This window comes from Muscardinus avellanarius, assembly GCF_963383645.1.
Source record: "Muscardinus avellanarius genome assembly, chromosome: 15".
Lineage (NCBI taxonomy): Eukaryota > Metazoa > Chordata > Mammalia > Rodentia > Gliridae > Muscardinus > Muscardinus avellanarius.
The window spans coordinates 27342142-27366102 of record NC_137801.1 but is presented as its reverse complement, the minus strand read 5'-3'; the positions used below and the strand labels follow the sequence as shown (position 1 = coordinate 27366102).

General features: G+C 41.3%; 1 protein-coding gene across 24 annotated transcripts in view; it reads right to left on the bottom strand.

The window, feature by feature from the left end:
- LTBP1 (latent transforming growth factor beta binding protein 1) overlaps positions 1 to 23961 on the bottom strand; it is a gene marked incomplete at both ends in the record, with an annotated part of 441497 nt that overhangs the window by 14539 nt on the left and 402997 nt on the right. For all 24 annotated transcript variants that reach the window (XM_080711765.1, XM_080711776.1, XM_080711766.1 and 21 more), the window contains 5 exons: positions 18036 to 18206; positions 19335 to 19475; positions 20147 to 20275; positions 22129 to 22215; positions 23362 to 23538. In XM_080711765.1, the coding sequence (XP_080567891.1) occupies positions 18036 to 18206; positions 19335 to 19475; positions 20147 to 20275; positions 22129 to 22215; positions 23362 to 23538 (705 nt within the window). The remainder of the gene's footprint in view (positions 1 to 18035; positions 18207 to 19334; positions 19476 to 20146; positions 20276 to 22128; positions 22216 to 23361; positions 23539 to 23961) is intronic.

Below are 23961 nucleotides of genomic sequence, written 5' to 3'. Positions count from 1 at the left end.
GTTTGAGGACAGCAGTGAGTTGTGGTTGGCTGCATGTATGGAGCCCATGAAGAGCAGATTCCTGTGCTATTTACACAGCTTCCCATAAGAATCCATGAGAATCTCTTGGCTGTCAATTCCTACAGCTCAACGTGTGGACATGCACACATACATTCTGTCCTGAGAGTTCCCTTCCTTCTCCAAAACATCCTTTACTCATGCACATCCGCAACAATTAGTCAACTCCTTGTCTGGGGCTCAGTGCAGAGGAAAGAGTTTTGCTTAGCAGGGCTTATCTTGGGGGCAGGGGCATACTTTGGAAAGCAATACAAAATGGCATCTCAGCAATACCATTTCTGAGACCCCTTGAGTTGTGTCCAATCTGGGACTTGGCCAAATAAAAATGTGGAATAAACAGGAAATGGAAATAGTCACACCTCAACTCCCTCCCCAACCCTGGCACTTTCCCCACCCAGGCACTCGATGAGTTAGAAAAGGGATGCACGGAGCAGTATGGGACACCATTGCTAAGTGGTCTAAACAAGATCCAGGCCACTAATCACGCTAATTTCTCTGGCATGGCAGATTCATATGACAGATGGCACTGCTTTGATTTTTACTTTAAATTGGAAAAAATTTTTTTTTTTAAATTACCCCCTGGAGCCAGTGGGTCTGGGGCCCCTGCTGTCAACAGCAATGGAAAGCACATTACTATATCCCAGCAGAAAATCTCCATTCTTGATGACAGACACATCTGCAGGGCTGGTCTGGACAGTCACATGTCTCACTGCCACTCTGGCATGTGAGGAAACCGGGAGGTGAATTTTTAGTGTTGTCTGAGGCAGATTAAATTCAGCTGCTCTTAGGAATGAAGCAGAGGCCTCCACACATCAGGACTAAAAATTGAGTGCTCCAAAGTTTGAATTGCATGAGGGAAACAAGGACCAGTTCTTATGCAGTAAAAAAAAAAGGGGGGGGGCATATCTTACATCTCTACACCTGTTTTTTCCCACAGGTTTAAGCATGGATTATTAATTGATGGTGTTTAGGATACACAGAGCCAACTAGAAAATGGAAAAAGGAGAGAGGCGAGTGGGAGGAACACCCAATGTCTGCCAAGCCAACACTGGGAGAGATACTTTCCTTATATTATAAACATCTATGAAAATTTTTATTTATGGTACCAGCGATGGAACCCAGGGTAGTTATCTCCGAGCTATATCCCAGCCCTATTTTTTTTTAATCTGTATTTTTAAACAGGGCCTCACTAGGTTGTGGAGGTCCTCACTAAGTAGCTGAGGCTTGCCACAGACCTGCGATCCTCCTATCTCAGCCTCCCAAGTACTAGGATTACAAGCATGTGCCACTACACCCGGTTCAGCTATGACATTTTTTTTGTGTGGGTCTGAGGATGGAATCCAGGGGCATTCAACCTCTGAACTACACCCCCTGCCCTGTTTTTTATTCTTTTATTTTGAAACAGGGTCTCACTAAGTTGTGGAGAGCCTCACTAAGCAGCTGAGGTTGTCCGCAAACGGTGATCCTCCGGTCTCAGCCTCTCGAATGCTGGGATTACAAGCGTGCACCACACTCCCGGCATCAGCTATGAAATTTTTTTTTTTTTTTCTGGTGGTACTGGAGTTCCAGGAAGCCCTTCTACCTCCAGGATACACTTCCAGTCCTATTTTTTATATTTTTATTTGGAAACAGGGTTTCTTAAGCCAACGTGGCTGGCTTCCAACCTGCGCGATCCTCCTGTCTCCGCCTCCCAAGCGCGGGGATTACAAGTACAAGCGTGCGCCACCACGCCCAGCTCAGCTATGAAATTTTAAAAGTCAACCATTTACAGGATGTCCCACCCAGTACTGATAAAGGAAGGTGAGGAGAGGGCTCCGTTGGCATTTAAGCAACACGGTGGAAGGTCCTCCTCTGTCTGGGGGTCGCTCTGTCTACTCTTTTCAGAGAATAAGCTCTTGCCTGCAAGATCCTGCAGGAATAGACAGCAACCTCAAGTCAACCTGAACTTAAAACACGTGAAGCTGCAATAGGAAACTGGACACTCCGAAAAAAGAAAAGAGTTGGAGCTGTACGACTCTCCACTGGCTAGTTCCTGAGCTTTAGTGCTTCCCTGTGTTGAACAGGACCACGGTCCTCTGTGCTCCACTCTGTTAAAAGCTACTTAGGGACGGCTTCCTTCAGTGACTGGTGGCTTGATCCATCCATTCATACAACCAGAAGCCGAGAACAGTATGAACAGTGTGGGTTTGGGCGAGAGGAAGGATATCATGGTACGCTCAGGCATGTGCTGCAGTTTATTGGGACCGCAGATGTACTGGCTAAAGTCAGCCTGGTGGACCTGGGAAGCTTCACTTGGGAGGTGAGTGCCAGAGGAAGAGAAAGGTAACCAGGGCCAGCCACAGGCATATATAACAGATAATAAGGCATAGGAAAACAGAAGCATCAGGCTGAGTGTGGTAGTACACGTTGTAATCCCAGCACTTGGGAGGCTGAGGCAGGAGGATTGTGGTTCACAGATGGTCTCAGCTACTTGGTGAGGCCCTCTGCAACTTAGTGAGACTCTGATTCAAAGTAAAGAATATGCTGGACATGGTGGCTAATGCTTGTAATCCCCGCGCTTGGGAGGTGGAGACAGGAGGATCACGCAGGTTCGAAGCCAGCCTTGCTGGCTTAAGAAACCCTGTTTCCAAATATTTAAAAAATGTAAAAATAGGTCTGGGAGTGTAGCCCAGAGGCAGAAAGGTTTCCAGGAACCCCAGTACCACCACCACCAAAAAAAAAAAAAAAAAAAAAAAGCTGTTGGTGTAGCTCAGAGGTAGAAGCCCATGGCTTCCATCCCAGGACCAACAAAAAAAAAAAAAAAAGAAAGAAAACTGAAATTAAATGGGATGCTGACTACAGCAGCTCCTTGCTAAAGAACTGAGGAAAAGAAAGTCAACTAACATGTACTGTAGACTCTGTGTGTGTGTGTGTGTGTGTGTGTGTGTGTGTGTGTGTGTGTTATACTGGGGCTATCGAAACCATTCTACCTCTTAGCTACACCCCAACCCTATTTTATTCTTTATTTTGAATCAGGGTTTCCCTAAGTTGCAAAGGGCCTTGCTAAGTTGCTAAGGCTGGCTACAAACCTGTGACCCTCCTGTCTCAGCCCTCTAAGTACTGGGATTACAAGCGTGCACCATCACGCCTGGCTCACGGTGTACTTTTGCATGTACTCTTCCACTTTGTCTCAGAACAACCCAAGAAATAACTAATTAGTTCCTTTGGTTTCCCATAAGAAAATGAAGGTTTAAAGCATAACTTGCCCAAAGTCAGGCAAGGATCGAACCTCAAGTGGTCTCTTTGCCAAACTGTGTTCTTCCTCTTGTACAGCTGCCCCTCGACACCCTAGGCAAATTATTCAAAGCACTCCCCGGGCTTTAAGCATCAGGTAAGTACTTCACTCAGCAATAAGCCTCTGTGACTAAGAGTCTAGGGAGAGTCGTAACCGTGAATGCTGATGAGCTCAGCTCCAGCAGGGTCAGCGCTGTCATTAGCAGGATTTATGTTTATTGAATCTGCTCGATTTATTAGGTGAAAGAGATCAAATTGCTTAATGTTCAATTAAATTGTACTTGTCGAGGACAGGGAAGTAATGAAGTCTAAAAGTCTTGGCAGGGCTCATGTTCCGTGGGACTCCTGTAAACGTTAATGCTCCGAGGAGACTCCAGGCCCTCCACCAGCCCGGCTCTCCCCAGCCCTGGCCTCCACCGAACGTCACCCTCTGGGTTCAGACCCTCCCAGCAACTTCCCATCACACTGCTGTTCGGCTAGCCAGACCTATGAAAGAGATTTGTTGGGAACAAATGCCAAAGAAACGGAGGCTCCTTTTGCATCCTAAAACCTGGATTCAAAAATTTATATTCTTGTAATAGTATTAAATTACGCCACACAGGAAAACCTGAAAATACTGATTGATAAAGCAAAATCCTTACTAAGGTTTGCATGAAAGGTTTTCCCCATTTCTAAGTATTGAGGACTTGGGAAATGCATCATTAAGTCTTGAATCCAGGCAATCTCCAAGGAAATTAGGGATGCAGCAGCCTCAAATACATGATAGGGGATAGAGCCTGAACACAACAGAGAAGCAAATCTAAGGAAGGCTCAGCTAGGAATTACTAGTAGATCTCCAAGGTCACCTCTAAGCTTCCATGTTCTGTGATTCTAAACATAACACACAGCTACCATTAGGCAGGAAAAGCTCTGAGAAGATTGTCCTTGAAATGAATGCAGTATGAGGTAGTCACCACTAGATGGCACAGTTGCCCCAGGGGCTGCCCACCTGGATGTTCTCAGAGTAACTGAAGAATAGCGAATTTAAAAAGCTTGGGCACGCTTACTCCACTCCCCACCCAGAAAAAAAGAAAAAGAGAAAAACAAAGAGGAAAGGAAAAAGGAAGAGAAAGAAAAAAGGAAAAAGAAAAAAAAGAAAAATAGACCATCCCAGAAGTTTAGAGAAATCTAATGGCATCCCAAAGGTCAAGTTAGGTTAAATCCTCAGTTTTAACTGAAAAAAAAAACACAAAAAAACAAAACAAAAAAAAACCAAAACTTGTTGCTACCTAAGTACTTTCTAGATGTTTTGCCTCAACCATAAAGGGCACAGTCTGTCTGCTTCATGAAGGGGGTGGGGGGGGAAGGTAAACTTCCCCTCCTCCCTATTCTGCCAAGTTTGCCTGCTCCAGCCATGAGGTTAGGACTTCAAAGCTAGTCACCAACAGCTCTGTTTTAACCACATTTGTCTTATAAAAGGTTAATTTAAAAGGAGGTAAAAATAAATTTAACATCATTTGAACTCAACACTTCAAACATAAAACAGGGCATTAAGTAATTATGTTCTATGATTTTCTCATAGTCAGACTCATTTATTCTTGGGGTGCACTTTGACTAGCCCTAGTATCAAAGAGAAAACCATGTATGTATGTATGCCATGTATCTACATTAATTTTTTTCATTAAAGAGCAAATAATCACTAACTACAGGGTGATATGAAAGGGCATTCCTAAAAACCTAAATGCCTATTCGTAATCACTGATTTCAAAGGAGAAAATTATTGAAGCTGCTGACACTGTTACTTTTGAGATCAGTGAGACTGCCTACTAATTACAATCCAAAGTGCTGGTTTTTTGTGATCAGATTGTTTGACCAGTGTGCCTTACTTTCTTTACTTTGGCTCTAAGTTGGATTCCAACGTGACATCAGTGAGGTTGTAATAATAGTAAGATGTATTTTCTGCTGAGAGTATTGTATATATCAGTGTGCCCAAATACTTCCCCAGCACCTCGTGCAGACTCTCTCTTAGTTAAAGAAGCATGGATACAAGGACCCTCCTGAGTCTAAGCTGCATACAAGCAAACGTTCCTGCAGTGTTCATGTCACCCGTGGGACCTGTTCATCACACTCCCCTCACACCTACGGCTTTCAAACACTTTTCAACAAAGAGAGTAGAAGCCACAGTCTGCAGTCCTGCAACACCCAGAGGCCCTCCGTCACAGCTCACCTGTACGCCAGGGACCTGGTTTGGGGAACTGCAGGGTGCCCCACGACACTCCTCTAGCAGGAGAGGAGGGATATGTTTTCCCCTTTCTCAAGGTTTGCTTTTTTGATTTGTTTTGTATTGTATTTTTAGACTAAACTTTACTCTGTGGCAAAACTGGGTTTACTCTTTTCCTAATATGCTTTTTTTTTTTTTTATCAATGCCTACGATAGGATCGCGGTCTTTCTCATTGCTTCATGGCTTTCTTTCCCCCTCTTGCACCTGTCAAAACACAGTTTAAAAATGCTCACTTTAGCTTCGATTCTACTATTTTTTCTTGTATCAACTGTCCCCTCTTTTGTATCTGGCTTCTTGCCATCTGTTTTTGTTTCCCAGACTCTTACACAAGCCCAGTATCTGTTTCCCAGTTTAGAGGTTGTGATGGGCCACGGGAGCCCTGGTATCAGAGGAAAGCCCCTCCCTTCAGGTTCTTGAGACAAGGCCTGTGCAGTTAGATAAGAGGTTTTGTTTTTTTCCTTCCTGACTATGATTACCTTGAGAGTTGTATTAGTTGTCTTTTCGTCATGTGACCACATGCCTGATGTGAACAACTTAAAGGAGGGAAGATTTATTTTGGCTCAGGGTTCCAGTTCCAGCCCACGGTGGGCCAGCTCCATCGCTCTGGGCCTGAGGTGAGGCAGAGGCATCATGTGGAAGACAGCGGGAGGATAGGTGCTCAGCCTTTGATAGCCAGGGAAAGAGAGACTAAAGAGGGACGGGGTGGGGGAGGAGAGAGAAAGGCAGGAAGAAGGGACTAGAATGAAATAAAGCCAGACCCCAAAGCCTACAGTTTCCATTACCTCCCAATGACACCATCAACCGTGAATCCCTCAATAGATTAGGGGAGGTTGGAGCCTCACGATACATTCGCTTCCCCAAAGCCCCAGCTCTGGACACTGCCGTGCGGGGTTCCAAAGTCTTTAACACATGAGCCTGTGGGGACAGCCCAGATCCAAACCACAGCAAGAGTCCCTGTGGTGGGAGACACTGATGATCAAGAGCACACAGGAGAACTACGTGGGTCCCTCGTTGCTATGGAAACAGTAAGAACATGTGCTGCCTCCTGTGTGTGTTGGGAGACTTATACTGTGAGCACACAGATCCACCTCTTGGTTTTAATTCTCTACTGAACAACTGAGTCAGTCTTGAATTTTTCTACCCAGTAACCTCAGCTAGCCTAAAATAGCAATTCTGCTATAAAAAATAATGGGGTAAATTAAGGTCAGAATACAGATACTTTTCTTTTAAAAGTTTTAGAATGAATTTTTCTTCCTTATTCTTGTGGATGTCTATTGTGTATTTAAGAGAATCATATTATAGAGAATCTGACACACTGGCTTTGTGGTTTCAATTTCAAATAGAACTGATTTTAGAATTAAGATATTAGTTGAATGAGTATTAAGAGAATCTTGTTAGGTTGGTAAATAGTACTTAAATTTATTAGGGAATTAAATTTAGTTGCATTTAGGTTTTTTTTTGTTGTTGTTTTTGGTGGTACTGGGGTTGGAACTCAGAGACTTTCTACCTCCGGGTTATACTCCCAGACCTATTTTTATATTTTATTTGGAAACAGGGTCTCACTAAGTTGCCGAGAGGCTCACTAAGTAGCTGAGGATGGCTTTGAACCTAGGCGATCCTCCTGTCTCAGCCTCCCAAGTGCAGGTATTAGAAGCATGTACCACCACGCCCAGTTTACATTTCATTTTGACTTATTAGATCTGTAAGAATTGCTTAAATACTTAAGAAGAAAATGCATACTAGGATTGTGGACTGCACTTTCAGCTATAGGAAGTGCTTGAGAAAAAACTCAATGCCTAAAACTTATAAATGAAGACCAAAATGTTTATGTAATTGACAGAATTGTTATATAAAAAGAACAAGTTTAATCTCTTCCTTAGGACATAAATTATCAGAAAATAAAAACCTACTTTATACAAAGTGAATATGGGACAACAAAAATGTGTATATTGAACTTAATCTCAAAATCTTGGTGTTAACATTCATAAACTGAGTACATCAGATATCCACTCAAACACCGACTGTAAAGGGTTCTTTCTGTGTGCAAAGCCTCCCTCAGACATCACAAGTCACACGCATCATGGCACAGGAGTCTGTGGCGCACAGGCAGAGCTTTCTGCAAGTCCACAGTGTCCCAACCTGTCCTCAATCCTGAACACCCTCACAAAGACACTTCTAGCATTGAGCCACAAGGTAGCCATGTAGAATAAGCATTCACTCATTTCCTAAAATACAATTTGATCATCATTTCTAACACTTAGAAGGCATTTACTATAGGCCAGCATCTCCCATGCACTATCACATTTAACCCTCACACACACCCCGGAGGCAGGTGTTGATAGCTGCCATTTTACAAAGGAGGAAACTAACATAACCATCATATTACATAAAAAAGCTTTATATATGCGATTCACTACTGAATTTTATTTTGCAACATTATCTTTATAAAAATGAGCATTTTCACCCTTTCTTTGTGAGGGAACGTGTATTTTCTACTATATAGAATGGCTTACTGGCCATTCTGTATAGTATACAATTTGGATCTATTTTCATAGATATCGGTCCCAAAGAATTGGACCACTTGCCTGTTGAGAATGTACCCAGTGTGCACACAGTATATACATTCTGTCTGTAGGCATAGTGGTCATTCCATTTAGGAGGGTTTTTGTATCTTTTAATTTTCTATTAAGATTAATTCATAGCTAATCTTTCTTGAATGATAATGCTCAAGATCTATGACCAAAAGGAAAAATGCTTTCATTATATGACAGTATTAATTATCATAACCTCACAAAAAAGGTCTCGATTTTGGATGGAGGGGTTGAAGTAACTTGTCCAGTATAATGGACAGAACCAGGGCCAAAGACAGAACATGATCCCTGGACTGCCTGACCCAAAGGCGGTGACCATTGGCTGTGGCTCGCATATAGGGTGTTCCAAAGTTATTATTAACATTCTCTGGAGACATATTTCTTGGAAAAGCATTTAAACCATGACTGCTGAAAGGCCTTTTGCAACTATTGCCCAGTTACAATATTTTTTCAAGTTTAGTCTGTGAGTCAAATCCCTGTCTTCCTTCACACCTCCAGGAGTATTATGAAATGTCTTACATTGACATCTTTGGGAACGTGTAAGGGCCATGCCTGGCGTGGAGGGAAACACTAGTTCAATTGTTTTAAGACAGATTCCAAATTCTTTTAGTCTTGCAGAACTACATGCAAAAACTGGGTTAGATTAGCTCTTAGGATGTATTCAAAATTCCCCTTGTATTATAGGGTGAATTTATTAAATAAGGTTATCATTTGTACATCTAAGTTGACATCATATTTAGGGAGTGATGTAGCCTAATTCTTAATTTCTCTTTACATCCTTCTAAATACAAACTGTGTATCTGTCTCCCAATTGTTTTGTCTAGCACATAGCAGGTGTTCAGCGAGTAATGAAATGAAGGAAGGAACTTAAAATGAAAAGCAGGTAAGTTATAAATAAGTGAGCGCTTGTTCCAGATAATTTCACTGCCTCTTCTTATAAATCACAAGGTGTAAGTAACTTATATGCAATAAGAATCATTCTTAGTACGAAGCGTAGTATGAATACGTTACAAACGCCTTTCATTCCCCTACAGGAGGAAGGGATTTGGGTAATCCTTCAGGTCTTTCTTCAATAGATCCCCACTAAGTGCACATTCAGAGCGGGCCTTTGTGCTTTCGTTTAGTAGACATTAAAGAAAATCCATTTGCTCTTTTCTTAGTCATTCAACACTTACATGAACAACAAACTACACATAATCCCCACCCTCAGAGTTTAAATCTAGCAGGATCTGTCTCTAATGTATACAGTGAGGAAAAGAAGGTGCAGAGAGCCATTCATTTTAGGTAGCATATTACTTTAATCAGGAGCAAAATTGGGAGTGGGAGGCCATGTCTTTATCTGTCTTAACCATAGCCCACACTCTTCCTCTTCCTATACCTTTCTAGCAGTTGCACTGCCCATTTGGCACTTAAAAAATGATATTTATGTTAAATGGATAAACATGTACATTGTAAATTTTTTTTTAAAAAACTGGGTACAGTGGTGCAAACCTGGAACCCTAGTACTTGGGAGGTTGAGACCAGGATTGCAGGTTCAAGGTTCAAGGCTAACCTCAGCAACTTAGCGAGACTCTGTCTGAAAATAAAGAATAAAATAGGGCTGGATGTATAGCTTAGAGGTAGAATAACCCTGAGTTTAGCCTCCAATAAAAATTCAAATAGTATAAAGGAGATAGATACATAAATAGTCATCAATCTAACTAGATATGTTATTCAATTTTATGCAAGTGATAGTTTATTGATGCTGCCCCTTCTAAAAAAAACCATACTAGACATCACTCTATATTCAGAGCTATAGACATGCTTAGTTTTTATTTATTTTTTTATTTTTTTATTTTATTTATTTATTATTATTATTTTTTTGGTGGTACTGGGGTTCCTGGAAGCCCTTCTAACTCCGGGCTACACTCCCAGACCTATTTTTTTACATTTTTATTTGGAAACAGGGTCTCTTAAGCCAGCGAGGCTGGCTTCAAACCTACGCCATCCTCCTGTCTCCGCCTCCCAAAAGCGGGGATTACAAGCGTGCACCACCACGCCCAGCGGCCCAGCGACATGCTTCGTTTTTAAAAATGATCATATAATATTTTTCACTGAATAGATGCGCCATAAGTTATCAATCAACTCCCAATGAACAGAACTCACTCTAATTTCTCCGCATTATGCCATAAGTGTGTTTTTCTTCCTGGTAGTCAAGTACATCTATAGGATAAATTCCCAGAATGAGGATTTTTGAATCAGATGTATCTATATGTACCTTCGGATTGTTTTTAAAACACAAAGGGCCCATGCTTTTATATTTTGAGCAATATTAGTGTTTCATTAAAATGTGTAAGATTTTTTCATTTCTTTTGTGTCATTCTCTCTCCTTTGGGACATTTATAAAAACTACTCTTTCTTTTCTATATCTGAAATCTTATCAAAAGTTGCTCATATGGGCTGGGAATGGAGCTTAGTTGTGGAGTACTTGCCTAGCATGTGCAGGGCTCTGGGTTCGAGCCCCGGGGTGGGGAGAGGGAGGGAGGGAGAGAGGGGGAGGAAGAGGGGAAGGGGGAGAGGAGAGAGTGTGAGCTTGAGTTGACACCTGTGTGTAGTGCTTTATAGTACCAAGAGGTGGCACTCTCCCAACACAGTAGTTGTCCTATCCAGAAAATTTACGTCTAAATTCCTTTCATAGGCTGATCAAAAGCTTTCTGTTTCCATAAGATAATGGTACCCTGTGTGTCTTGTAATTCACAGGTATGATTTCTAGAAAAGTTTATGCTTTTAAGGCTTGATTTTAAAGTGATAAGCGTCAACTGTTTTATTTACCAAGAACTACTGACTTACTTTAATTCATTAGTTGATTAGGTTTATATTATCTATTATGCCCTCCAGCATATCCAAGAGTAAAGACTTGATAACACATTATTATTTAATAATGCTACTAAATCTAAAACTAGTTTTTCTCTTTTCTTTGCATACAGCATGAGAAAAATTAAAATATCAGCTTTAATGCTTCACTTTGTTACTTTTATATTCTAAGGCATATTATTTATTAAAGCCAAGCATGGTGGTGCACACTTGTAATCCCAGGGTGCGGGAAGCTGAGACAGGAGGGCTGAACACAGTTTCTCCATCCAGCTATATCTGGATTTGACTCAAACCTAAACTTTCTGTGCCTCAGACCCTCTGGGAAAACAGAGGTAACTGTACACCTAAGATGGCTTGGAGAATTAAATACCTTAATAGATGCAAAACATTTTGAACAGCACCTAGCACTCTACTGTGTGTGTGTGTGTGTGTGTGTGTGTGTGTGTGTGTGTGTGTGTGTATTATAGCTGAGACCCAGAAAGAGCCAGATATAAGAAATTCATTTTCCAATAAATTCCACATCTACCAGAGACCTAAGATTTCTAATAACTGTATGACTGTCTACTAGCATGACAGCAAAAGTTCCCAGGAAGACCAAACATTGCCCGCCTCTCTCATTTAGGATGCAGACACACGGGCTGCCTTGCTCAAACTGGATCTAACAGCTTTGTCTTTCAGAGTCTCATATGACCTTGTGATCATGCGATCCAGCTGGAAGGTCCACCCCAAACTGTTCAACAATCCGAAGCATTTTAAAATTGGGCCAGATCAGAGGTTATTGTAAAAGGGGAGGAGAGGAAGAAGGTAACGGGGTAGGAACAGGGGAAGGGAGGTTTCTTTTTTTTTCTTTTTCTTTTTTTTCTTTTTTTCTTTTTTCGCAGTACCACAGAGGGAACTCAGGGACATTCTATCTCTGATTTATACGTCCAGCCCCATTTTTTCTTCTTTATTTTGAAACAGGGTCTCATTAAGTTGTGGAAGGCCTCCTCACTAGGTAGCTGAGACCAGCCTCCAACAGAGATCCCTCTGTCTCAGCCTCCCCAGTACTGGGATTACAAATGTGCACCACTATACCTGGCTGAGAAGGGAGGTTTCTAAAGCCTACGAGGGGCCGTAGCTGTGAGTTCAAGACCATTGTGCTGAATGATCTGCCACCACAAATAACCTGGAGCTTTCTGCAAGTATAGCCTGCTGTCTGGCCTCTGTGACTTTAGCTAAGGACTGAGATGAGATCCTGAACAAGCCCAGAAATGTACTGCATTATACAGTTATGCAATTCTCATGTAAAGTTGCCCTGACACAATCCGTTACCCTCCACACTTCTCCCCTGCACAGGGTACCAACCCACGAGGTGCCATGGAACGGCACAAGTCCTCAAGGAGCCAAGCCTACCTCCTCGAGGCACCTACCAGCATTCACAGATATAGTTGCTGCTTTAGCAAGAATTAATGCCCGTGACCTATTGGACCAGAAGTGTGAAAGTCTGCTCCAGAGCCAAAGCTTTACTTTACACTGCACTTTAATGCTCAAAGCTGATGACAAGTGCTACGATTTATTCCTCAAATTCCTCCAGCACTGTTTCTATCAGTAACTAATTGTTCCCCAAAGCAGCACGGCACTCCTAGGGAAACTGGAAGGTTCCCTGTCTGACAGGGTGGCATTAGTCCAGTGCAGAGATGAACAAAGAGATAACAGCGTTCTTCTCCAATATCAAGATATCCAGAAACAGTGTACTTAAAAAACCCAAGGACAGAAATTATGAGCAACCCAGTTTTAAAACTTACAGTCTTTGCTTCCTTTCAAAAAATAAGTAACCACCAGCATTAAAGCAGGTTTTAACAGAAAGTGAGACACTGTTAGGTATCTCTGGACCCTTGAGAGTATAGTCTGAGGACCAGAAGCAGAAGTTCAAGGTTTGGTAGAAATACAGACTCCTGCACCCTTATCTCCAACATCTAGGAACTGGTCTCTTGACTTTTGATATGATCCCTGGATAACTGGCATGCCCATTCATGTTTGTGAAGCAGATGTTTAGAAGAGATTTGTTGTTGTTGTTGTTGTTGTTGTTGTTGTTGTGTGTTGTACTAGGGAACTCAGGGGCACTCTACCTCTGAGCTATACCTCCAACTCTTTGAAACAGTGTCTTACTAGGTTAATGAGAGTCTCACTACTTGCTGGGGCTGTTCTTGAACCTGCGATCTTCCCGTCTCAGCCTCTCAGGGACTGGGATTACTGATGTGCACCACCACACCCATCTTAGAAGAGAACTTTTTACATTGGAAACAGTTCTGTCTGCACTTGTCAATCCTTAATTTATAATCAGATGTTATAGGCAACTTGGTTACCAAAAGCACTGGCTTGTCAGTCATGGGTGGTAAAATTTTAGTATCTCAGGATTAGGTTAGCAACAGAATAAAATGCAAATATATGCAAACCCTTTCATAAAGGAGTTTCCATAACTACAAGCATAACATAATTCAAATGCTGAAGCTCTAAGAAGAATATGTACAAAACACATCCAAATAAATTTTTAAAAAACACAGAATCCAGTAACAATGGAAAAGAACAAAAAATATATAAACAAGTGACAAAATACAAATCACCTATAATGTGGGAAAAGATGTCCAAATTCTCTAGAAAAAACAAAATATACTTTTACCCATCTGATAAAAACAATTTTACTTTTTATCTTTTTTGTTTTGTGGTACTGCGGATGGAATATTCTACCTCTGAGCTACACCCCCAGCACTATTTTTTATTCTTTATTTTGAAACTGGGTCTCACTGAGTTGCAAAGGGCCTCGCTAAGTAGCTGAGGCTATCCATGAACTGTGATCCTCCTGTCTCAGCCTCCCAAATGCTAAAATTATAAGCATTGCACCACCATGCTTGGCTACTTTTTATCATTTTTTATTTGAATTTTAATTTTTGGTCCTGGGACTGAACACTGGGACATTTTCATTTTGAGCTACACTAATGCTCTTTTAAGTTTTTATTCTGAAACAGGGTCTCACTAAGTTGCGGAGGTTGGTCTTGAACTTCTGATCCTCCTGTCTCAGACTCCTAAGTACTGGGATTACAGGTGTGTGCCACCTTGCCCACCTTGATAAAAGAATTTTAAAGGGGCTGAGCATGTAGCTCAGAGTTTGTGTGAGGCCCTAGGTTCAAACCCCAGCATCAATCAATCAATCAATAAAATAAAAGCAGAATATCTAGTACTGGAAGCATTCATGAAAGGAAGTGATTTTGGAGACTGCCAATGTTAAGTGTGAATTTTCACTGTATTTTTGGGAAACACTATAGTAAATTTGATGTGCAGACACTTATCACACCTGGGTCTTAATTTGGAGGGAATTTCTTACTAAGGCATTACTGCAGGTATACATGGAGGTTCACCACAGCACTGTTTATATTGCAGAATCAGGACTGAGGCGGGGAAAGTTCAGGGAAGATAAACCCAGAGGGCCACCGTGGGATATGGCTACATAAGCCACGGTGCATCTAGAAAGTAGTTTCTGTGTGGCCACTTAGAAGCTATCATCTGTCATCAATTCTAAGTTCCCTTAGATTGTGAAATACACCCTCCTAGAGTAGACGTGAAAATGTAAGAAAAAGACTTGTGGCCATTTTTAGATGCACATTTCTAAGATGACTGTCAATTTCAGAGATGCTGAGTATAAAATTAAGTTATACTTTAGAAATCAGTGATACTACTTTTAGTTTTAAATATTCTGTTAAATATAAGTAGATATGAGCCGGGCGTGGTGGCGCACGCTTCTAATCCCTGTGCTTCAAGCAGGTTCGAAGCCAGTCTCAGCTGGCTTAAGAGACCCTGTTTCCAAATAAAAAATATTAAAAAATAGGTCTGGGAGTGTAGCCGGGAGGTAGAAGGCCCCTGGGTTCCATCCCCAGTACCACCACCACCAAAAAAAAAAAAAAAAAAATATATATATATATATTATATATATTATATATATAATATGTAGATATGATGATGATGGAGTGTAGCTGGGAGGTAGAAGGCCCCTGGGTTCCATCCCCAGTACCACCACCACCAAAAAAAAAATATATATATATATATTATATATATTATATATATAATATGTAGATATGATGATGATGGATACAAATATATAACAATAGCGTCTAGGAAAAACCTAAAAGGATAACAACCTGTCAAGAGTGAGCAACCAGAGTGATGGAGCATGCCTATAACCCCAGTACTTGGGAGGCTGAGACAGAAGGACTATTGGTCAAATCTCAGCAATATAGTGAGACTCTCAGCAATGTGGCAAGATCCTGTTTTGAAACAAATAATAAATGATTTACAAAGGGGGACTGGGGGTAGAGCTTGAAGGTAGAATGCTCCTGGGTTGAATCCCCAGTACTGCCCCCACCAAAAAAAAAAAAAAAAAATAGAGTGAGTATTGAGTATCTTTAAGATTCAAAGTTCAATTTATGGAGCAGGTAGAAAGGAACATAATGTTTTTAATATTTTAATTCTTCAGAAGAAATATATATTATTTTTTAAATGAACTGAACAATTAAATACCACTGCAAAAGTAAAGAAAGAGTCGAGGTGTTAGGGCACTGTGAGAAAGTACTCAAACGTCACAAACTTCTTTCACTCTGTCTCCCTGTGGCACCTGTCTCCACCCAAGACGACAGAAGCAACAGTTACCTTACCTGCTCTACCTGCGTCCTCCCGCATCCTCCCAGCCTTACAGCAGCCCAACAAGGCGGGAATCCGTGGCCCTGTTTTACAAACAAGCCTCCAGGTGAGGCTGCTCTGCCCAGCACGCAGTTGTTCTGCGCAGTGCCCGCAGAATCCACTCAGCCCATCTGGCCCCAGAACCCGCTCTCCTTCCGATTTTGAGCTGCCATCTATTGCTTTGTGTATTTACTTTCTCTCCTCTTCTATTCATTTTCTTTTTGTGGCATTTCAAATTATTTTCTATTTCATGTTACAGTGGTTTTACTTCAAATCCAGAAAGTTAATTAATAACTAGCAGGAAAGTAATATTCTAACTGAATTAACTAGGAATGAATGTTTCCTCATAAGCAATTGTTCCCCTCTTAGCTCTACTAGGACTATATTCATTAGTAACTCCTATACTGTATGCCCACACACTGCTTTTCTAGCTTTAATAAGTCAACTTTGCAAAATAATACAGAAAGTAATTTCAGGTGCCTTCCTTTAAAAAGGAGAAGTAGCTGTGGGGGTAAGAAGAGAAGTCACTGGTGTAGATGCCAATGGTCAGCAAACAGCTTAGCCAGGAAGCCACCGTCCAGTGACCCTCTAACACAAGAGGACAGAGGGAACTGGAGCCAGAGCCTGTCTCGCTTTCTCCACTTGACCAAGGGTTCAACCCAATATCTAACAAATAAAGCTGGGCGTGGGGCCACATGCTTGTAATCCCAGAATTTAGGAGCCTGACACAGGAGAATCACAGGTTCGCGGCCAGCCTCAGCTACTTAGTGAGGACCTGTTTCAGAATAAATATTAAAAAATAGTGCTGGGGTGTATGTAGCTCAGAGGTAGAATGCCTCTGGGTTCGATTCCCAGTTTTGCAAAAATAAATAAATAAAATACGAGAGGAAAGAAGAGCTACTTAAATACTTTTCACTTACGTCCTACTTTCTGATCTCTGTTCCAATCACCTTCTTATATAGACTGAGTATCCCTTACAAAATGCTTGGGACCACAAGTGTTCCAGAATTTAGAGTTTTTTGGGTTCAGGCATATTAACATAGACTTTACCAGCTGACATTCTTCATCTCCAATCCAGAGTATTCTTTTTTTTTTTTTAACAACAAACAAATTTCTTAAATCTTCAGTTGAGGACATGCATTATATGTATAAAGACAGCATTGTGTTAAAAATTTTCATTAAATTTGAGATTCACATTTAGTGTGGGGTGAGGCCCAAACTAGTGAGAGGTACACTGATGGAAAAACACTTTACATCCCTCAGATTAGTCTTGATTTGAGTATGAACAGAATGTGGAGCAAAGATATATATGTTATTTGCATAGCTTTTTTTTCTCTTCTGGTAGAGCAAGTATACTAGACACTGTGGAAAGTATCAAGAAGCATCAAGGAAGTCAGTCTCAAGGGATATACAGTCTCTTCCTGAGATAATTAAATAGTCATGTAAGGAGTAAACGGTGATAGAGAGGTCTCACAGTGGTCTTGCACTGTATCTTGGCTCTGGATCATTCACTATGGCTTCCTTCTTAGGTTTCATGTGCTGGTAAAATCTATCAGTGCTCCAGGCCTAATCTTCCAAGATTCTATCCTGTTAAACAGAGCTTGTTTTTGGCCCATAGCATCTTGATTTTCACTGGATCTTGATTGGCTCACACGCCCTTCCCTAAACTCATCATTGTAGGTGGGGGAGGTAGAGGCGATCAGAGGAGAAAAGTAGAACACATTAATGTCCCCTTACCTGTGGGGATCAATCCAGAGTATTCTAAAACCCAAACTTTTTGGAGCAATTCAGGTCTTGGAAGTTTGAATCAGGGACCTCTCCTATAGAAGTTGACATAAAATTTTGAGAGTTGACCTACAATGATTTTCTACAATATCAAATCCATTTTGCACCAGGTAGAAACTGTTAGGAAGGAGGATGGAAGAAAAGAAATGAAAAGAAATGAAGTATCAGGAAATGAAGATTCTAAAGACCTTTGCCACTCTTGGCTGAATTATGTTTCTTTGGGTCATGTATGATTTTGGAGGAGGGGAATGGAATGACAGCTTCAAAAATTAATAACAGGACGTGCAATTAATTGTGTCACTCTGGGTCACCTCTGGTTTGAAGGTGACCCAGAAGCCTTGTGTTTCTACAATCCTGATCTTTCCCTGGCTGCACGTGCATATACACATATACAAACAAACACACGCACTTGTGATGGTATAAGGAGCGAAGAGGCCAGGCTCCAGAGAAGGTGAAAAGAGCCTGCCCACAGGCCTCCTGCAGAAGGAACGGGACCCAGGCTCACCTGAATCCTTCATGGGGCACAGGGCACACTGCATGCCCCAGGCCTCTCCATACAAGCAGCAGCACTCCGTGTATGTGGTCTGCTTGCCCACGAGAGGGCGGCTGCACACGTATTCATCGCTCAGATGTTCCCAGCACAGGTCCTGGTAGACATCGGTCTCCTCTATTTGTTCTGAAAGGAGAGACACGGTTCCATGACAATTGCACTGTTATTCCTATTTCATCAGCCCTGCGGTGGAAGCCAGTGAGCCTCAAAGTTTCCATCCCTCCTTCTAAGAGTGACTTCCAAATAAAAGTCTGAATCCAGGCTGGTCTTTCCACCATCAAAACTCTGTCATCTCCAACTGAATGTCATTCCATCTGCTGAAATTCAACCTGCCCATCATGTTCCAATTAAATCCTCTCCTCTGTAGCTTCCATCCTTATATCAAATGCTCTACCAGCTCGGCCTGATGGCACATGTCTTTAGTCCTAGTACATGGGAGGCTGAGACAGGGGGATTGCAGGCTTGAGGTCAGCCTCAACAACATGACTCTCAGCAACCTAGTGAGGCCCTGTTTCAAAACAAAAAAAGGACTGTAGGTGTAACTTGGAGGAAAAATGTCCCTTGGTTTAATCCCTAGTACCATAAAATAAAGTAAAATGCCCCACTATCTTGCCTGTCCTTCACAGACTTCTTATTCTTCTCTTTACTTTTCCACATTTACTCCTCTCTCAGATCCTACCCCTTCTTTTTCTAAATATCTCTTTCTGGATGCATGCATTCTCGCTCGGTTCATCTGTGAAAACCTGACTGGAACAGTCCTTGATTCTACCCTTTCCACTTTACAACTGACCTCATCGGAAGCAATCTGCTGAATGCGATGACTTGCTAACCATGGCCATCATCAATGGTACGTCAGCTCACCGGGATTCCTACCACAGAATTTCGAGCTCTCGGCTTCCTTGTTGAACTCGGCCTCACCCGTGAGGAACACGCCTGATTAGCCTTCCTTGACCTTACATCTTCCTCAGCTGCCTCTGAAGGTCGGGAGCGATGAGCCCGCAGGCCTAGGAGGGCTCTATCGTCTGCTCTGCTCTGCCTCCTGTTGCCCGTCCGTGAGCACGTTCGAGACAGTAAATCTCTGGCATTGCCCCCACGTGCATCTATCTCATCGTTTCTCTTAGTCTCTCACTTTAATCATTTCAAAATGCTTGAGGAGTTAGTTTTGCTATTTTCCAATAGCCCACGCTTTAGTCAAAAGGAAAACATTATGGTATTTTATCTAGACGCAGGTTTGCACCCAACACCCAGACCTACCGTTGGATTCAGTCGGTCGTACACATCTCTTTTCTGAAGCATCCAGGACCATCGGGTGGGTGCAGAAGCAGTTATAAGAGCCTTCTGTGTTAACACACTGGCCATCAATACAACTGTTGGGGTCCTGACATTCATCCATATCTTAATAGAAAAAAATACTAAAGATCAGCAATCCGTCATACCTTACTCACTCAAGCTAACGGGTTGCTAAATGTAGTTCGGATTCCGGGGGCTGCCCTATTTTAATTAACTACACATCACTGCAAAAGAGCACAGCTCCGACTCTAAAAATATCAGCTGCGCTGATTGGAAAAACAACACTGCTGCTGCTGATATTAAATATGGAAAGAAAACATATATGAACAGGATATTCTTAGAAATTCAAGATAAAATGCCTTTTTATGATACCTTTTAAATTATTTCCTTTCCTATGTTTTTCCTGCCTAGGATATATGGTTTTCTGCTTAAGCGTTAAAGTGTGTGTCAGTATTTAAAAATGACTTTCACTTGCACGGTATGAATGCGTGAGGCAAGAGGAGGTTCCGCAGACTGAAAGAACACTTCAGTTATACCAGTGCCCTGAATTATAATTCCACATTGAAAATTAACTCTTTGTTTCAAACCCAGTCCACGAGGAGAAGGGAGATGTTTTATTTCTGACATCTCACTCAAGGAGGAGATTTATAAAACATTTACACCTCTTTTCAACACATGATTTAGATTCAAAGAAATTGTTTTTACTAAGCAGGACTACTTTTTTTTGCCATCTGCATATTTCACAGCATGCCACATGATCACCTCTTAAAGCTTACCGAAGCACTGCAATTTGACAGGATCGTAGTATGTCCCTTGCTTACAGTAGCATTCATAACCAGGCTGAGTGTTCAAACAGAAACCATTTTTGCAGATTTCTTGTCCGAAAAGTAGGCATTCATCGGCATCTATGGGGAAAAATTAAGAAATGCAAAGAGGAACTTTTTTTAAAAGTCTTCCCATGAAAAAGAAGAGGTGGACCAATCCTGAGCTTCCAATTGGGTATTTTATTGACGTGCCAAAGACTCTTACAGACACAGCAATATGAAATTTCTGAAATTAGACCTAATTATCAGATGTAGAAACATAAGCAGATGTGGCTTGTTATGGAGCAATGACCTAAACATTATATAAAAAGGTGTATTTATAATACAATTGTTTCTGAGATGTTACCTCCTAAATGATAAAGTAGTCTACTGATTCCACAGTGGCACCAATAATATTCTTTAAAGGATTTAACTTTCAAGCAATGTGCCCTCCTGTCCCCAGAAATATATGTTCTGGCTCATTTACTAGTTGAGATGTACAAGGCTACCGAGAAGAGTTCAGTAGAACTTGATGAAAGCCTTTCTTGGACATAAAGATAACCTAACAGTAGTGAGAGTGGCTGAGCGGGTTGGCAGACCCATCCCGCCACAGAATGAAGAACTCTCCCCGTCATTACAGTTTATTCAGCCATAAACTATAAATAAGAGGCGTGCCACCCTACTAAGATTGAAAGGATTAAACGAGAGAATCCAGACATGAAACTCAATCTACACTCTGGCACAGGTAGATGCTCAAAAGTTTTCTACTGCATTTAGTAGCCTCAGTTTGAGCGTTCCAGAGCTAACGCCATCTAGTCATTTTAAAATTAGACTCCGTGGATGACTCGCTCACATTTATACAGATGGAAAATGGTGAAGCCAGGCACAGGACTCCTGGCTGTTTGGATTTGAATCCAGTCTTCTTCCCAACACTTATAGCACTGCTAAGGTGGGGCGAGGAGGAAGTTATTTTTATATAAAAGACAGGATGGCTTTACAGTAAAATTGGGGTTCTGTTCCATAATATAAAGTGTGATTTAACTGCATTCCTGTAAAAAATATAGTATGTGATAATTGTGAACTTGAAAACTGTTTAATACATAAACCAAGTCTTATCCAACTGGACAAAAGTGGAATTTCTTATCCAGCTACTGAATTATTCCATATTATTCAAGCACTAATTTTCAAAAAGTAGATGGACAATAAAAATATTACGAAGTCTCTTTTCCAAGTGCTTAGCAGTTTTCACTATTCAACTATAATGGAAAAATTGTTTTGTGTATAAAAGATCATAATACCTTTATCATGGAAATGTCGAAAGTTAAGTGGTTAATGAGGAAATATTCAGTTACTTGAATATTCACCAAAATTAAGAGGTTGCATGCTTATTTTAGAATTATGTAACAGTATTAAATATGTAAAATCCACTTTTGTTTTCTTCCTTTTCATTCCTCATTACGAATCTGTGGCCATTAGTAAAAAGGTTCTAGAAATATCAAGGTAAGTTCTAAAAAAGCAAGAACCTTATCAGATAATTTATGTGCTTTTTAATATACCCTAATATATCAATATCAATTTAAGTACCTGAGACAGAATTTTGTGGTATATTTATACACATTATTTCATATAAATTGTGTGTGTGTGTGTGTGTGTGTGTGTGTGTGTGTGATTATAACCTTTGAAACATCATTTCTGTCTCAGAGATGAATAAACAGAAACTCAAAAGGCTAAATGACCCTACCCAAGGTCATACAGCCTTATGTGCTCTGACTCCCGAGCTTCAGCTGTGGTCAGAGTCCACAGAGTCCTTCCTCTAGGACTCCGGACTCCAGGAATGAAGAGCTTTGTGATCAGCTTCCACAGCCCTTGGGAACTCTAATTCTGTGTGACCCAAGCCATGCTTCTAACTAGAGTGTCTGACATGTGTTACAAATCCATTGCCATTTGTTTCTGACCTTTGTAGTTCTCACCACCAATGTCGTAAGAGGATCCTCCAGTGGGGACAAAACCTTTTCCTCTAGGACACATTTCCGTGAACTCAGCTGATTTTAGGGGAAACAAAACCGAAAAAGAAAATAAGTTGAAAAAGAAAAACAATCAACATCTTCCCCGAATGCACATTTTAAAATCGGCTTTGATTTTCCAGATTCAGTAATTTTAAGGGAATTCAGTCAGAGGAATTCAGCATAATCTCAGAGTCATGGATTAGTTACAAATACAGCTAGTGACATTTTAAGGTCATTTATAATTTTTTAAAACTTCCTGATTCCCCCATGTTTTATTTATTCATGCTTTACTTGATATTCTATTATTTTTGCACTACTGTAGTATCAAGCATTTTATGGGCTTAGGAAGAGCCCATAAAGAAAATTCTTAGCTTAAATATACAAGGTTTACTTTTAGATAATGCTGTTACATTACAAGCAAAAAGATTGATCTTAGTTAATTAATTAATTATGACACTGGGAATTGAACCCAAAGTTATTCTACCTCTGAGCTCCACCCACAGACAGCCCTTTTACTTTTTTTGTTTTGAAGCAGGGTCTTGCTGGGTTATTAAAATCCTCACTACATTGCTGAGGCTGTCCTTGAACCTGTGATCTTCCTGTCTCAGTCTCCCAAGTACTGGGATTACAGGCATGTGCCACCATGCCTGGCTTGATCTTGATTTTATTTTTTTATTTTTTATTTATTTATTTTTTCAGAACCGGGGATGGAACCCAGAGACATTCTACCTCCGAGTTACACCCCCAGCCCTATTTTTTATTCTTTATTTTGAAACAGGGTCTCATGGAGTTGTAAAGGGCCCCACTAAGTAGCTGAGACTGTCCTCGAACCTTGATCTTCCTATCTCAGCCTCCCAATTGCTGGGATTACAAGTGTGCGCCACCACACCCGGCTTGATCTTAATTTTAAATGAAATGAAATGATTGTCTTTCTGCCAAGCATCATGTCCAACTTGACTTAACAGTACACTCAGATGGACAGAAGTGTAATTACTTGTACCTAGTGAGGTGGGACGAGGGTGCTGCTCCAGCCCTGAATGAGACTCAGCATGTCAAGTCAGCTAGGCAGTGAAAGTCATCATGCCCGGGCCTCAACATCATGACCCAAACGAGGTCATTCCTCGACCCACGGACACCACCCGACCAAACCCACGTGTGCATGCAGAACCAGCCGGTTCTTACCAGTGCCCGGGACTGGACAAGGGAAGATCTCACAGTTGTCCCCCCAGCCGGCACCCAACGTGCAGCAGCACTCCTGTTTGGTGACATTGGGGGCCAGCACGTTGTCGCAGAGACTGGCGTCATTGAGGTTATAGTAGCACTCTTTCTTTTCTTCTCTGGGTTGATCTACATCGAGATCTGAACACAGTGGGGAGAGTAAGAAGAGTGTTGACAGGGTGACAGGACGTGTCTCAAGTATCTCCTTCACAGAAAACCACTTTCCCTGGGGTCAGTGTCGGATTGTTCTACTTCAAGATTAAAATGCACTGGAATCTGAAATGGTGGCGGATTCTTAATGCCCTCCTCCCCAAAGTGCAGATCTGTCAAAACGATTTCCTTTTACGGTAACCAGTTCCTTTATTCTCGTAAATTGCGTAGTTTCCATATCTTCTTTCTTGCTGAACACAGGGCCATTCTTTATGGAACTGTAACACTTACTTAAATCAATGAACATTTCTCCCGACATTTGACCAGAAATCTAGGGCCACACATCACATTTAACTCTTAAGTGGTTATTTGAATTAACTATGCCCCCAGTCATTTTTGAACAGTGCACAGCAA